The sequence below is a fragment of the Oratosquilla oratoria genome, chromosome 22 (genome assembly GCF_046742065.1).
Source record: "Oratosquilla oratoria isolate Oo_2021 chromosome 22, ASM4674206v1, whole genome shotgun sequence".
Classification (NCBI taxonomy): Eukaryota; Metazoa; Arthropoda; class Malacostraca; order Stomatopoda; family Squillidae; genus Oratosquilla; species Oratosquilla oratoria.
The window spans coordinates 9,309,817-9,324,816 of record NC_134798.1 but is presented as its reverse complement, the minus strand read 5'-3'; the positions used below and the strand labels follow the sequence as shown (position 1 = coordinate 9,324,816).

Below are 15,000 nucleotides of genomic sequence, written 5' to 3'. Positions count from 1 at the left end.
ACCAATCCCATCCTTCATCTGTAACAACGATGATGGTGAGGACGAAGTTTAGCCTAAGAATGATCTCCATTAACACACAATAATAAACGATGAAGCCTTATAAAGGTCACGTACTTTATGTATTTTGTTCTGGTTATGGGACTGCAGGCGATTTTATGCGCCTGAGGGGGAGGGACTCCATCCTGAGGGGTTGTCTTGTTCGGTCGTGACCCCCTGCATAATATGGCTTTGCCTTAGAAAGTGACATAATTACATAAAAAGTGCGTGACTGTATTGAGGAATTTGAAGTAAGAAGTTCACACAGTGCGCCCCCGTATTGAAGGGTTTATTAAACGCCACGTCTGACTTGAACTCCAAGGCCAAACCTCTATATGCTCTTATTGTTTGCAGTCACAAGTGAATAAATATTCAATTAATAAATGATTAGCTGTAAATATGTAAACGAGTAAATGAATAAATAACCGTGCAAATAACCAAATGAAAGACGATAATAAACAACAAATAAATAAACATTTTGAATATTTCATCCAGATTTGATTACCTCAAACTTATTGACAGACAAGCGCTGGCCACCGTGAAGGGGGGCGGGCCACGGCGCGGCGCGGGGCTTCGCCTGAATCCCCTCACCCATGTCTTTAGCCACCCCCTGTTCTAGCGCAAAGTAAACGAGGCAATTGCCCACCGGACCGGGACAGCTGCCATCTTCCATGACCGCTCACAAAAACCCCATAACTCATCCCGTTGTTCGCCATGATGCTCACAATCGCGATCACGCTCTCAGTCAGCAAGAGCAGCCAACCACTCCCCGTATCCGGTAATGTGGGGCCCCGCCCGGGATAGCAAAACGCGCCGCCAATCGCGGAACAAAATGAGCCCAAACATCCGCCGAGGGGGCCTCTATAGAATCCTGCCGTCTAAGCGCACTAACCACACCCCGTCACAGGAGAGAGAAGATTAAATTAATATATATATCCCATCCCCAAAAGGTACCGAAGGAGCGGAAGAGAACAGTTGAGGGGTACTTACATGCGCTATACCGTTGACGCCGTAACCTGAATTAACAAAACCCTGAAAGAAACCAAAATCGTTTTGTTATTCTTTGGCGCCTTTCTCTTATCATTCGACCTGGAAATAAATTGATTATGTCGGCGCTACTCACCACAAGCGACAACTTTTAACATAACACAAGCAACTTTTTAACTGTTAATTCTCTTCATCAAGTCACCGGATAATGCTGAGGTACAGACACAGCCATCGGCCAAGCATTCACGAGACAATTTCATCTGTTGATATAAAGCGCCTTGTGGCCGGATTTATCATCATCTTTCTTCATCAAAAAAGGTTAAAATGTCATGACCATTACAAATAAAACAAATTATAATCAACAATGTTTGCTAGCATACAAGCGCTCAGCATTAAATACTTTCTACATTTGAGATAATTGTCTACTGATTCTAATAAAATTTTAATCACTCCCACGTCTTGTCAAGCTTATCAGTTTCACACAAATCGTAAGTGCCATTTCCAATCAATGATATGGCACTAAAGATAACTGGGGTCGATTCAGATGACTCTTACACTTCCCTGAAGTGCCACTGAAGTGCCACTCTTGTCACACTTATTAACCCACATTGGCACGGATGCACTCAACATGGATAAAGGACAGGACGTAAAAGAAATGCGTTCAGACTGCATGAACTTGTTACAGTAGAAGATGGGAAGAGGCGAACAATGTAGGGAGTGTGTTGGGGGAGTGTGGGGGACTGTGAACAATGAAATATGGCTCAAAACATTCTCAATTCACCCCTCGAAAAAGGACCATTGCCCCTGTATGCAAATAACCCGCCCCCCCCCCCTTTCCGTTCATTATGAGATAATATATGACTCCACTCAAACTTAATCGACGACCGTGGCGCCACCTGTCGACGCTGCCTCGGCATGCGCTCACGTCTAAAAGGACAACACGACTCACGAAGAGTATCCACCCCCTCCCCCTCCACAAGGTTAACCTCCGGAGGTACTTTGCTACGGCTGGCACCACCTGTGTCCTATGTACACGGCCCAATCTACTCTATCCTATATACGGAATAATCCTGGTAGGGCTGGAAACGCAATTACCCATTTGGTTAGATTGTCACTGGGGAAAACATAGCCCAAAGTATGAAAATGAAAACACTAAATTAATTCGTTTGCCTGCCTCCCCGCTACATCCATTATGACTAAAACATTCCAAATACATTATGAATACAGTGTTTACAATAAAAAGACTATACCCTCTTACGACATTCACTCACATATCATGAATATAAAATTACACAAAAAGACTCACCAAATCAAAATCCGGATTCTGAGGAACTCTTAACTACGCTTCGTTATCTCGTTCATAATAATTATACTGTACATCACATATGTAGTCTGTTTGCTCTCAAATATATACTCCTTTTATCAAAACAGATCATTATCACTTACTACTGTATATTCTTCATTCAGGCACAGCACAATCACACTCACTCATTCTTTCATCCCTGCCACGGTATCTACGCACATCTGAAAGCGTGCATGCATGTTTGTGTATATACATATGCACACACTGGCTTACAATGGAAAAACAAACGGCAAGGTCTCTCAGTCAAGGGGGAGGGGGAAGGCGTAAAAACAAATAAACAGATAAATAAATAAGTAAACAAATAAAATAAAAGGGGTCAGGGTGTCAATTACTCCCTTACATACCGGGTGACATTTTTCTTTTCATTCTGTCTTCTGCCCAGCTATTTCATTCATCTCCAAGGCAGACTATCGATGACGAAAGGGAAACTACATTTATAGACACTTTTAGTTCCACTTCTTCCGTTCATTCTGGCTTCCTCCCGACTACTCTATCCATTGCCATGGCACTCCTTCTGTAGTGAAGGGGCCACACCTAAGAAATGTGTTGCATGCGATTGCCTAAGCACAGGAGTCACCAAACTACGGCCCGCGGGCCGAATCAGGACCGTGTGGGTCAGTTCGTCCGTCCCGTCTACGCATTGTCCTTGTCAATTTACTTTTTGGTAAATAAATATGATTGTTGTCTTTATTTTTTGTATTTGTCTTTATCTATTCTTGTATATTTCATATTTTGTATTTACTTAAGTAAATTGGTCTCAACACCCTCATTGGTCCGCATCGAACACGATGTTTGTATGGCCCAATGCGTTCGTCATTCTCTCAGTTATCTGAGCAGCTATGAAAAGCGTTTGGTGATCCCTGGCCTAACAGTTGTTTCCACCTACCTCTCGATTGTACCTATGTCCGAATTGTTTTACGCCCATCGGCTCTCGTCCAGGGAGATGGATCTCCGTTTTTCTTGTTCCAAATCCACTCTAAAATCTATAGGTCTCCAGTTACAAGGTGAAAACAAACACTTTCACACATCTCTGGCGATTTCCATTTGATAATGTTCCTCTTATTTCATATCAAGTTTCGAAATTTGACACCAGCTTTTCTACTAAATTCCAAAGACTACAACCAGAAAAAAATCTAGAGACAAACTGAAATTTCAAAAGCTGCTGGACCAATAATGTATACAACTACGAACACTCAAAACTGACTCAAGGTATAACAGAACTATAATATACATACATACATATATATATATATATATATATCATATACATATGTATATACATAATTATGAAAACTCATAGAAATATAACATTTGCAGTTCTCATACACTCCGGGTCAGGTTGAAATGTCCACAAACATCGACTAACCAAAACTAGATTTAATACCAAGTGTCTCTTAAATAACTAAAAGAGTTGGGTGTTCGCCAAAACAAAATATTCAAGCTGAGCCGCCGTAGACTGAAAGGATTAAACATATAAACTACCGGGATATTCTAAAGCATACATACATTCTTGCATAAAAATTCGACTGCAAATTTCAACCAATTTGGTTACGCAGTCATTGAATTACATTTGAACAAAAGTGGAACTGATAACACTTATCCTCTTCACCACTTCTCTAACTTGAACCTCTATGATACTACAAATGCACATGCTTACACACGCACACACAAAGCCTTCCATTATCGTCCTGTGGTTGAAAAATAATGCTGAGTAGTAACGCAGCCTATAGCGGAAATCTGCATTTTTTTAGATATGTGTGTGTGTGTGTGATTATAAATACAAAATAAATAAATAAATAAAAATACAATACATGGTCAGGAACAAGGTCTTACACAAGGACTACAACCAAAGTAGGTCATGGCAATGACGCTCCTGGGGCTCTTTGACACGGACTTTGGGGGAGGCAGTCCTTGAGTGATCTCTCCTTGTTCCTTACCTTGTCTAGTTTTTTTATTTCCAATGTTACCTGATTTATTTTTCCTCCTTGTGCTCTCAATATGACTCAATAGAAAAAAAAACGTTCGGTTTTCCATTGCCAAAGTTCCTAATTATTTTTTATTTCTCCATCGTGCGTTTCTTGTGATTCAAGCTCCATGCACACGCACGTACGCGCGCGCGCGCGCACACACACACACACACACACACACACACACACACACACTTGCTTACGGCGGTCTGTCGGTGATCGATGACGACAGTGCTCCGGTGAGATGCGATGCAGCGAATGAAGTTGGGTGGTGATGCTGAGTTTCGTCTGATGCCAGCGGAGATGACTGTGAAGTCCAATTTTTGACCCACATATCCCTTCCACACTCCGGGCAAGTCAGATATGGATTAGGTGGATAAACTCTATTGTTGAGCTGACATCTTTTTGCCCGCCAGTTGTCTCGTGCTTGGTCGCGAGCAGACTCCAGATGTTTGACCCCTTGCGAGCACTTTGTACGCCATGCGGCGTGATCAGAGGCGATAGTTTCGAGAGCAGTTGGTGCGATGTTACACCTCTTGAGTGCTGCTTTTACCTGATCTTTATAGCGTTTTTTCTGGCCCCCTGAATTGCGACGAACATCAGGTATTTGCCCGAACAGAATTTGTCGGGGAAGGTGGTTCTCAGGCAAGCGAATGACGTGACCCATCCATTGCAGTTGTCGTTTTGGTAGCAGTGCTTCTATGCTTGAGATTTGTGCATGTTACAGGACTTTGTTTTGCCATGTTATGCCCAGGATTTTTTTTGGAAACCATATGTAGGTCTCCAGAGCTTTTATATGACGTCTGTAGTTGGTCCAGGTTTTTGAGCTGTAGAATTGGGTGGAGACACAGACGGCTCTGAAGACGGCTCTTTTGGTTTCGGTTCGAAAGTTCCCACTATCAAATATACCCGAGAGCGTAGACTACCAAAGAAGGAAGAAAAAATGCGGGTGTAAGGTGGATTCTTGACTGACCTTCTTTGTCTACATTGTGATTTGGTGTTATGCTGCCGAGGTAGGTGAACTGCTTCACTTGCTAGCCATTGCTTTGAAAAACCAGGGGGCGGAAATGGGGATGTTCTGTGCTGTGCAAGTATTTCGGTCTTCTTTGTGTTAACATGTATACCCATAGATTGGTAGACTGCAGCGACCATCGAGATGATTTGTTGTAGGGCTTCCGCGGAGTGAGCCAGCAGGGCACAGTCGTCAGCGTGCAGCATTTCCATGAGGTAAGCGGTAGTAAGTTTGGTGCGGACCTGTAGGCCCCGGAGGTTAAAGAGGTTCCCATCTAGGCGGTATTGTGTTCGCACTCCGATGTCATCATTGGCTAAGGGTTGTGACACCAGTGAGAAACAGGTTGAATATCACAGGTGCCAGGACACAGCCTTGCCTATCTCCCACTACAACAGTTGAGAGGCTCTTATTTTTGCCCTCCCGCCAGTACACAGGCCATTCCCTCATGGAAGATGCTCTAGAGGAGTTCCATGTTTACTGTGTCAAATGCCTTTGTTAGGTCAATGAAGGCCAGATCACGGTTCTACACACACACACACAGACACATACACACAATATGTTCTTTCCTCTTCCGGAGGACATCAGCCTACTGTCTACTCCTCGGCTGTGATCACCTGGCGGACGTCTGCCTTCAGCCGGGAAGGAGGACCAAATCCCATTTTCTCAATCATACCGACGCCACACAAACTAAATCATTATAAACAACGAAACTGAAGGGAAGAAATAGACCACTCAATACATAAATAAATAAATACATACATACATGCATATACCAAAGGCTTTTTCCCCCTTACACAGGGGGTAGCCAAAAATAAAAAGGCATAGAAACCACTCCCACCCATTCCATTCCCTACATATTCCACTCCCCTCCACCCTCCTCCCTCCCTCTTATCTTGGCACCTCCTGGATGACGGGTCATCCCTGCATCCTGTCCACTGCCCTGGGTCAGAAGCAGTGTCGCAAGACACAGCACATCCACAGCAAGGTCGCTTCATAAATTCGGCAACCCCTACTCTCCGTCCCCTCGTGCAGAATACGAGAAGACGGGGAGAAATCCCTTTGGGCTGCGTCAATTTTTTTTCATACATACTTCCTCACCCACTCCCCCTCATGCATCACAGCATCATCCATACACAACCCTTCTCAATTCACCCCTATCTCCTGTCCTTCCTCGACAGACATTCCTCTTCTTTTACAATGCCCCTTTCACCTCATCCATCCATCTTATCCTAGGACGCCCCCTCATATTCACTTCTTCCACCTCTGCCTTCCACAAACTCTTTTACTAATCTTTCTTCACTCATTCTTTCCACGAGTCCAAACCATCCTAATACTCTTTCATCAACCCTATCTCCCAGCTCCCTTTCCACCCCTGTTCTCCTCCTCACGCCCTCATTTCTCACTCTATCTAGCCTAATAACCCCTATCATACTTCTCAGACATTTCATCTCAAACACATTCAAACTCCTATCTCTTCCTCTCTTATGTTCCATGTTTCTGTCCCGTACAGTGCTGTTGACACAATCACTCCTTCATATAACCTCCTCTTAGCATCCATTCCCAGATGTCTATTTCTCATTATACTTTTTAATCCACCAAGGCATTTACTCGCTTCTCGCAATCTACATTCTACCTCCACCCCCACTCCTCCCTTTCCTGCCACATTCGCACCCAAGTATCTAAAACTATCCACTTCCTCCAGTCTCTCACCCTTAATGCTCACTTCCAGCCTGCTGTCACTCTCTCCCCTTGTACATCTCATCACCTTACTTTTGTCCAAATTTATCTTCAGCTGCCTTCTTTCACACGCCTTCTCAAACTCTGTCACTAACTTCCTCAATCCCTCCTCTGATCTTGCTACAAGCGCAGTGTCGTCAGCAAACAACAACTGGCTTATTTCCCTCTTTTCTCCATTTTCTTTAACCATCTCCAACCCCTGACCCACTACCCTTGCATTCACCTCTCGCACCACCCCATCCATGTATAGATTGAACAGCCAGGGCGACATAACACATCCCTGACGAAGTCCCACCTTTACCTCAAACCATTCACTCTCTCCATTTCTAATCCTAACATAAGCTCTACTACTCTCGTAAAAACTCTTGACTGCTCTTAACAGCTTTCCTCCTATCCCATATATCTGCAGTACCTCCCACAGTGCCTTCCTGTCTACCCTGTCGTAAGCCTTTTCCAGATCCATAAAAGCCCAAAAAACATCCTTACCTTTTCCTATAGCTTTCTCATATATCTGTCTTACCACAAAAATCTGATCTACACAGCCCCTACCTGTCCTAAAACCATACTGTTCCTCACCAATTAATCTCTCTGTTTCTCTCCTAATCCTCTCAATCAAGACCCTCCCATAAGCCTTCCCAACTACACTTAACAAACTGATCCCTCTGAAACTACTACACTCACACTTGTCCCCCTTTCCTTTGTAAAACCAGCACATCCATCTTTCTTCTCGCAAACATACTGCATATCTCTTCCCTTTTACAGGAGGGCATCTTGCAGACATTTCGTCAATTATTTGGTATCAAACTTGTGTTTCCCTCCCAAGTAAGTATTAGAACATCCTTTTATCTGAGCTATAGCAATCACTCCTCTCTCTCCGTCCCAATGTTGACTAGCCTTATAGTTTATTTATATATTTTTTCTGTGGGAATAGTGGAGGCACTTCTTCCCTGTGTGAGGAAAAAGGTCGATATAACACAAACTACATACATACATATGTAACATTTTACCGTAAATCTGCATGACACTGTATCCATTTCCTTCATTCCACACATTCTCCACGTACTCGGTCTCCAGCCCCTCCACTTTCTTCCACATTAATCCCAGACCTGAATTCTTATACAAGAGCAGTGTTTTCACCAGCCTTATATTTGCTTCAACTGAAATTTCGCCCTGAACACTTTTTCGAAAACCCACCAGTAACTATTTCTACATAAAATCGCTCCCTTCAATCATCCACTACCTCCCACCCTTAAGAAATGAATAAAAATTTAAATAATAATAATTGCCCTGCGTACCGTAGGCGCACTTTTGCTTTTATCATGGATGTCGGTTGACTAACTTAGGAATCAACAATGCCTACAATTCCCATTCACGGTCACCCAATACATTACCAAAATATTTGTCTTACTTTCTTTCTCCAAGAGCAGATATCACTATTGTTCTCTTCATCATCGATGGATACATCAATCACGGTGACACTACACATCCCTTTTCCTCATCCCTAAATATGTACATCTTCGTATTTGCATATCCTTTCTCGTACATTCCATTTCTTAACGTTATGAAACATAACCTTGCCTCAAATTTATTAAAGTTGTTAAATTAAATTTAATCTATTGAATTAAATTAAACTTATCAAATTATCAACCTTGCCTCTCAAATTTATTAAATGTACGACATGCTCTGTCTACTTGATAAACACAGGCCGCATCTATGTATCATCATCATTATTATTGTTTCCATTTAATATTTCTATCGTTTACTAGAATTATCATTAATACTATTATCATCTTAAAAGGGTAAGCTGTGGGAAAGAACGCCAACCTGTCACAGTTCCTGCGGGTGAGGAGGGTAGTTCCAACATCCTCGCCAGACTGATAGTTTTTTGGCCAAGTACCCAAAGATCAGAAATAATCCTTTTACTGACATCCAACCAAACCTACTTGTCAATTACCCCGACGCAATGTTCTGTTGTGCTGTCCCTATTATTATATATACTATACGCAAACAAAAAAATATAAATGTATATATGTATGCATACATATATCCATACATGTATACATACATACACATATACATCATATGCATTCATGCATCCATCTGTGCCAAGATCTGTGGTTCACTGAATACGCCGTTATTTTTTATCTGTTTAGTATTTTGTCAAACCGCCGAGAAACTGTAAGCACGCTTAAGTCATTGGTGCGGTGAGGATGTTGGCTCCTTCCTCGTATTTCACCAACATTGATTACTATCCTCACTCATGAGGGTTCTATAGTTGCCTTACTGTAACAAAAAGTACACCGATGGTTGTACACACACACACACACGCTCGACAGCGCAGTGGTAGCGTTCCCAACAGCTAATCCAGCGGTTCACGTTCGATTCCCACCCAGGACTGAAATAATTTCTGCATTGATGCAATGCAAACCGACAATCCAACTCTTGTGGGCAGGGAGAGGTAGGTATTTTGTGTCTGTGTATGTGTGTGTCTGTGTGTGTGTCTGTGTGTGTGTGTGTGTGTGTGTGTGTGTGTGTGTGTGTGTGTGTGTGTGTGTGTGTGTGTGTGTGTGAGGTCACAACATGACCCATAGCTCGGGCATAGTGTAATGAGCTCTGGGCTCTCATCCAGGAGGGTAATAGCTGTCGATCACGATTCACGCGTGGTCCAAGACCATGGTAAATCACACACACACACACACACACACACACACACACACACACACACACACACACACACACACACACACATTGTGAGAGATAGGGAGTAAGAGATGCGTATGCGGACAATCATAAAAAGTAAAAATTGCCATGTGGAATAATGCGGTCGACACATGCAATGACCTCGGAATAAAAAAAAAAACTGTTGTAGTTTTGCCGTGTCCACAAGCATCAGTAAAACATCACAACAGAGATTAAAATGAAGAGGCCTGGCTAACTGAACCGGGAATTTTCAGTCAACATATTATTTTCAGAGGCAAGGCCATTATCCCTGTCGAAATATGCACGCGGGTACCTGCAATTTACGGTGCACAAAAATCAAGAGAGAGAACGTCCTTTTTAAATTCTATTTTCGCGAAATATGAAATATATCGCAAAAAGGTGGTACACATTAAATACTTTACAGCAAACGAACACATACATCTATTTACACCCACATAGATGTACGCGAATTTATATTTACTTCTAACCCAACATATATGTACTCGAATTTATATTTTCTTCTATCCCAACCCGGCGGTTTTGTTCAGCCAAGGGTCCCACCCTATCCTGCTGTCTTCATTATACCGTTTGTGGTGAATGGGTTGTACATGCGCGCGCGCACACACACACACACACACACACACACACACACACACACAAACACACACACAAACACACACACGTATATACTGCGTTGTTATAGATTGTACAGTAGTTCATCTGTGCTTCTAACCTTGTAGGCAATTTTGCGCTATTGCCATGCGTTATCTGTTGTAATAATAATAATCAACGGTTCATTGGGTATAGCAGTATTTCTGCTGAAAATATACATCCTACAAGATTATAACAACATAAAACTATGACAGTGAAAAGATGTTGTTACAAGCATTCAAAAAACTAGACAAAAATAGTAAGCTGAGTAATAGGTGTGTAGTACAACAATGTTAATTCTTGTTGTTGATCAAGTCCACAAATGTCGGTATGGGGCTCGTCTTATACCCGTCGGTACGTGCTCTGATCGGCTTGATGGAATTATGGTGCCGCACTTGTGTGTGTATGTATGTGTGTGTGTGTGTGTGTGTGTGTGTGTGTGTGTGTGTGTGTGTGTGTGTGTGTGTGTGTGTGTGTGTGCGCGTGTGTGTGTCTGTGTTTAATAATAATCGGTTTATCAAGTTGACAACGATACAGAAATACAGTGACATACAATTTGTCTGAATTTTAAAACTAGTCTAAATTTGAGTTCATAATGTGCTCGTCTTTGTTGTCCACATATGATTTTGTGTGTGTGTGTGTGTGTGTGTGTGTGTGTGTGTGTGTGTGTGTGTGTGTGTGTGTGTGTGTGTGTGTGTGTGTTTGTGTGTGTGTGTGTGAGAGAGAGAGAGAGAGAACTAGCGTCTTATTTTCGATCCTTCTTGGCACGCGGCGGACCCGCGTTCGAATCTATTAGTCCTGTAAGTCCGAACACACAAGGTAAAGGTGGTAACGACCTTGGACGCAGTTGAGTGCCTTCTGGCGTAAGCTCTTTATGTGTGCGAAACGATGTGGTCTAAGAGAACAGAAAAACTAAAACAAAGAACATGGCGTGTGCATTATGTAGACTTACCTAATACTCTTTACCTCTACAGGTTGTCTTACTTGTGCAAGCTCTAGCCCGACCTTCCCCAGTCCCCCATCAAGCTCTCCACTAATTACCATGAACGAGATTTAGGTTAACACCCATGATTCTTTTCAACTTCTGAGCACAATCCCTTTCTTAAAACCTAATTAATCCTGATTTCATACTCCCCCGGAAAGAACTTTCTCTTTTTTGTTTCCCCGATACGCTTGGGAGCTTTTACAATCGCTCCTTCCGTACAAATTTGTTTTTTTATTTCTTTCGCCTTCCTAACTCTCAGACTGAATCAACCCTTTCCTCTTAATGGGATTTGTTTCTTTTACGACAAGGCCCCCGCGGTAGTCCAGTAGATATCGTGTCGAAATTATGAGCACGTGGTCCCGAGTTCGATCCCCCGGGACAGCTATGTCGATTAGGTTCCCGACAACCTTACCAAAGCGGGGAGTAACCCAACATCGGCCTACAATAATAATAATAAGATAAAATAAAATAAGTAGTTTTCCGCAATTGACAGGGTTTTGCTCTCCCAAGGGTTTCCCACTTGTGGTGGGAATGGTGATATTTATTTATTTATTTATTTATTATTATTATTTTTTTTAGATGTGTACGGCTGCCACCACTTATATGTACTACAGTTGTTAGTGTCTTTGAAGTATGTGTGTGTGGGGGGGGGCGAATAACATGGGGTCGTACATTACGTCAATGAATCACTTACGACTTTGTAGGGATACCGTAAACTTGGTAAGGAGCCTACGCCAGGGAGCATTGAGAAGCCACCTTTGCCCTGTTCGCTTGGACTGCTGGGAATCAGAGAGGGGTGTGGGATTCGAACCCATAACTAAGCGAATGGGTGACCAGCACACTTCCGATGACGCCACCAGCGCATTTATCGTAAACATTCGGTGTAAAGAAATATGCGAAATACGCCAGTCGCTGTAATGCTTATAACTGAAGCCAACTGTACTACATATTTGATCTTTCGAGTCACCGTCTTTTCCCAGTCCGTTTCCCGAACATCTTCCTCAAGATCTAAACGCATAAAATCTAAATTTTATCTAACATTCTATACTTCCCCTGCCTCTCCTCCATAACCACTTTTTGACATGCGATTGAATTCTGAAGACGTAATCACTCTTCCCTATAATTCGACGATAAATTATATTTGTTCCCTTCGAGGACACCCAAAGATCCGCCTTACACAGCTCCCAAGGAGATATGAGCAGCTGTATTACTTTAAAGTGGAGGAAACGGTACCTCCATCCCCAAAGTTAATCTGTTCATTAAATTCAAGATCGTCTTCAATCTTTGATGACACTCGTACCTAAAACTGCTCAATTCTACTTCCTCCACTACATTTGCGGTCCTAAATTTGAAGTTAATCGATAGCCAACCTAGCAGCTCATCTTCCCAACCACAACACTTGTGATGCCCAAACTCCCTACTCATCACACTCCCTGATTCTCGCACCTTTAATGTCCTTTTTTTATCTTCTTCCTCCTCCTCTTCACTCACCCACCTCACAAGTCCTTGTCTCAAGTCCCCACTTTGAACAACAACTTCCCTCTTTCACCCGTCTGAATTTACCAGGTCTCCTTATTGAAAGTTTCTGTTTCTTATCAAAGCACACCATCTAATCACTCCTGAACACACACACACACACACACACACATTCTTCTTTCCCCCCACCTGTTAAGAAGGAAGACGGTAACATGACGACACACTTCTAGATCATCACCCACACAGGCCCAACTCACATCCACCGAACTTCCTACTTCTTGCAAGCGTGCGCATGCCCGTGCTAACAAAACATACGACGTCTCAAAGAAAATATCCTTCCCGAAAATTGGTGTGAAAGTGGTGATGATGATGATGACGATCATAATGATGACATTAATAATAATAATAATAATACTTTGTCGCTTATCAAATCAAAAAGAATTATGGAGAGAGGAAGCCAATTCATTGCCCCAGTTCTCTCTTGCAGGGGACCCGCAGCCCCAAAGAAACCGGCCACGGCCATCTTTTCACCCTCTGGATGTAGGTGTTCGGAGTCTTCTGTGTGGTGGTTGCGTCTCCAGCAATTATTGGTGTCTGTTGCCAGGCCAGATCTGCGTTAATTCTGCTTTAATGCACAGTAATAATCTCAATGACGGCGTACCAGTGCAGTTCTGGTCTCGAAAGTGATTTTTCTTCCAGGATGATTTCTGGGGAATTTGAGTGGAATATAGAACTTGTCAGTCCACTATGGCATATCTGTTTTGAAGTACCAGTGTGTATGTGTTTTCGTATGGCTTTGTGTGATGTAATGTGTAGGGTGGGCGGGCTCGAGGGCATGTGCCTATAAACCTCATGTACTACTCAAAGGGACCTCTGCGAGATGGACCACAGAATAAGAAAGTCTCGACAACAACCGCCTCACTAGGGGTAAATCCTGGAAGATAGAGGAAAGGAATACAGGCCAGCTCGACCTATCGCCAACTCGGCCTCAGCCTATACCGAGTTGGTAATCACGGTAATTGACCGAGGCCGAGTTGACTGGGGCCGAGTTGGCCCTACACCGAGGAAGGGATCCCGAGGGCGCACCAAGACCACCGGGAAGAAAGGGTCACTTTGATCATGAATCGTACGAAGTTAATGCATGCCAGCGACTTATATGGAAATCTTTCAGCTGTGTCGAGTTATGACAGAAGTAATATACATCTCTCCCGTCGGGACTCGAACCGCATGCTGAGCGACTATAGGACGCTACCAACCATTCCATGAAGGATGTACAAGAGGAATATTCTGGAACTCCTCTTCTATCACCCCGACATCAACTCGCACGGCGCGGCGCGCTGTCAGAATTTCACCGAGTCTTTTATTTCGGAGAACCATGAAACAAGTGTGTGGAGTTATGACAGACTAGAGTTCGAGTCCCGGTGGCAAAACTGTTCATTCAAAATGTCTTAGCACAGCAGAGAGAGAAGACATGCACATCCGCGAATCTGGACGAACATCCACCCTCCCTACCAAACGACCCCTTTCTTCGCCAAATATGCAACAGGATCTGCGGTTCAAGAACAGGTCTTTTGGGCCATCCAAGTAGGACTATATGATCATCACCACACAACTTAAGTAATGTCGTCATCGATTTCTATATGAAAACGAGTAGGCAAACGTGTGTGTGTGTGTGTGTGTGTGTGTGTGTGTGTGTGTGTGTGTGTGTGTGTGTGTGTGTTTGTGCGCGCGCGAGCGCATGCACACATATCAAGAGGTACACTGATGATTTATGAGGGTTAAGAATAAAGGTGTGCGACGTTTCCGTGGGTGTTTAATGTATATAACTGGATGGAGACCTTGGGGATGTTGAAGCAGGCATGCTGGTGAGGTATACCAATATAAGAAGGACATGCAAGACAGTTATGATCACGAAATCTCACCAACACTTTTATCTTTTTCTTTCATCTCTCTCCTACACAGACACAGACATACAGACTACGGACAATGCTGCTAAGGAATGACTTTTAGTAAAATCATCTGGAGAGGCGTAAAAGCGACTTGCGTGTTGTGGAGAATGTAACTGTAAGCAAGTCACAGATGCTGA

General features: G+C 43.1%; 1 protein-coding gene across 18 annotated transcripts in view; it reads right to left on the bottom strand.

The window, feature by feature from the left end:
• The window catches only part of Ssdp (Sequence-specific single-stranded DNA-binding protein), a 575,744-nt gene that overhangs the window by 426,831 nt on the left and 133,913 nt on the right, over positions 1–15,000 (bottom strand). For 15 of the 18 annotated variants that reach the window (XM_076205606.1, XM_076205607.1, XM_076205595.1 and 12 more), the window contains exon 5: positions 1,027–1,068. The exons of the other annotated variants lie outside the window; for them this stretch is intronic. In XM_076205606.1, coding sequence (XP_076061721.1) covers positions 1,027–1,068 — 42 coding nt within the window. The remainder of the gene's footprint in view (positions 1–1,026; positions 1,069–15,000) is intronic. 18 annotated transcript variants of the gene reach the window in all.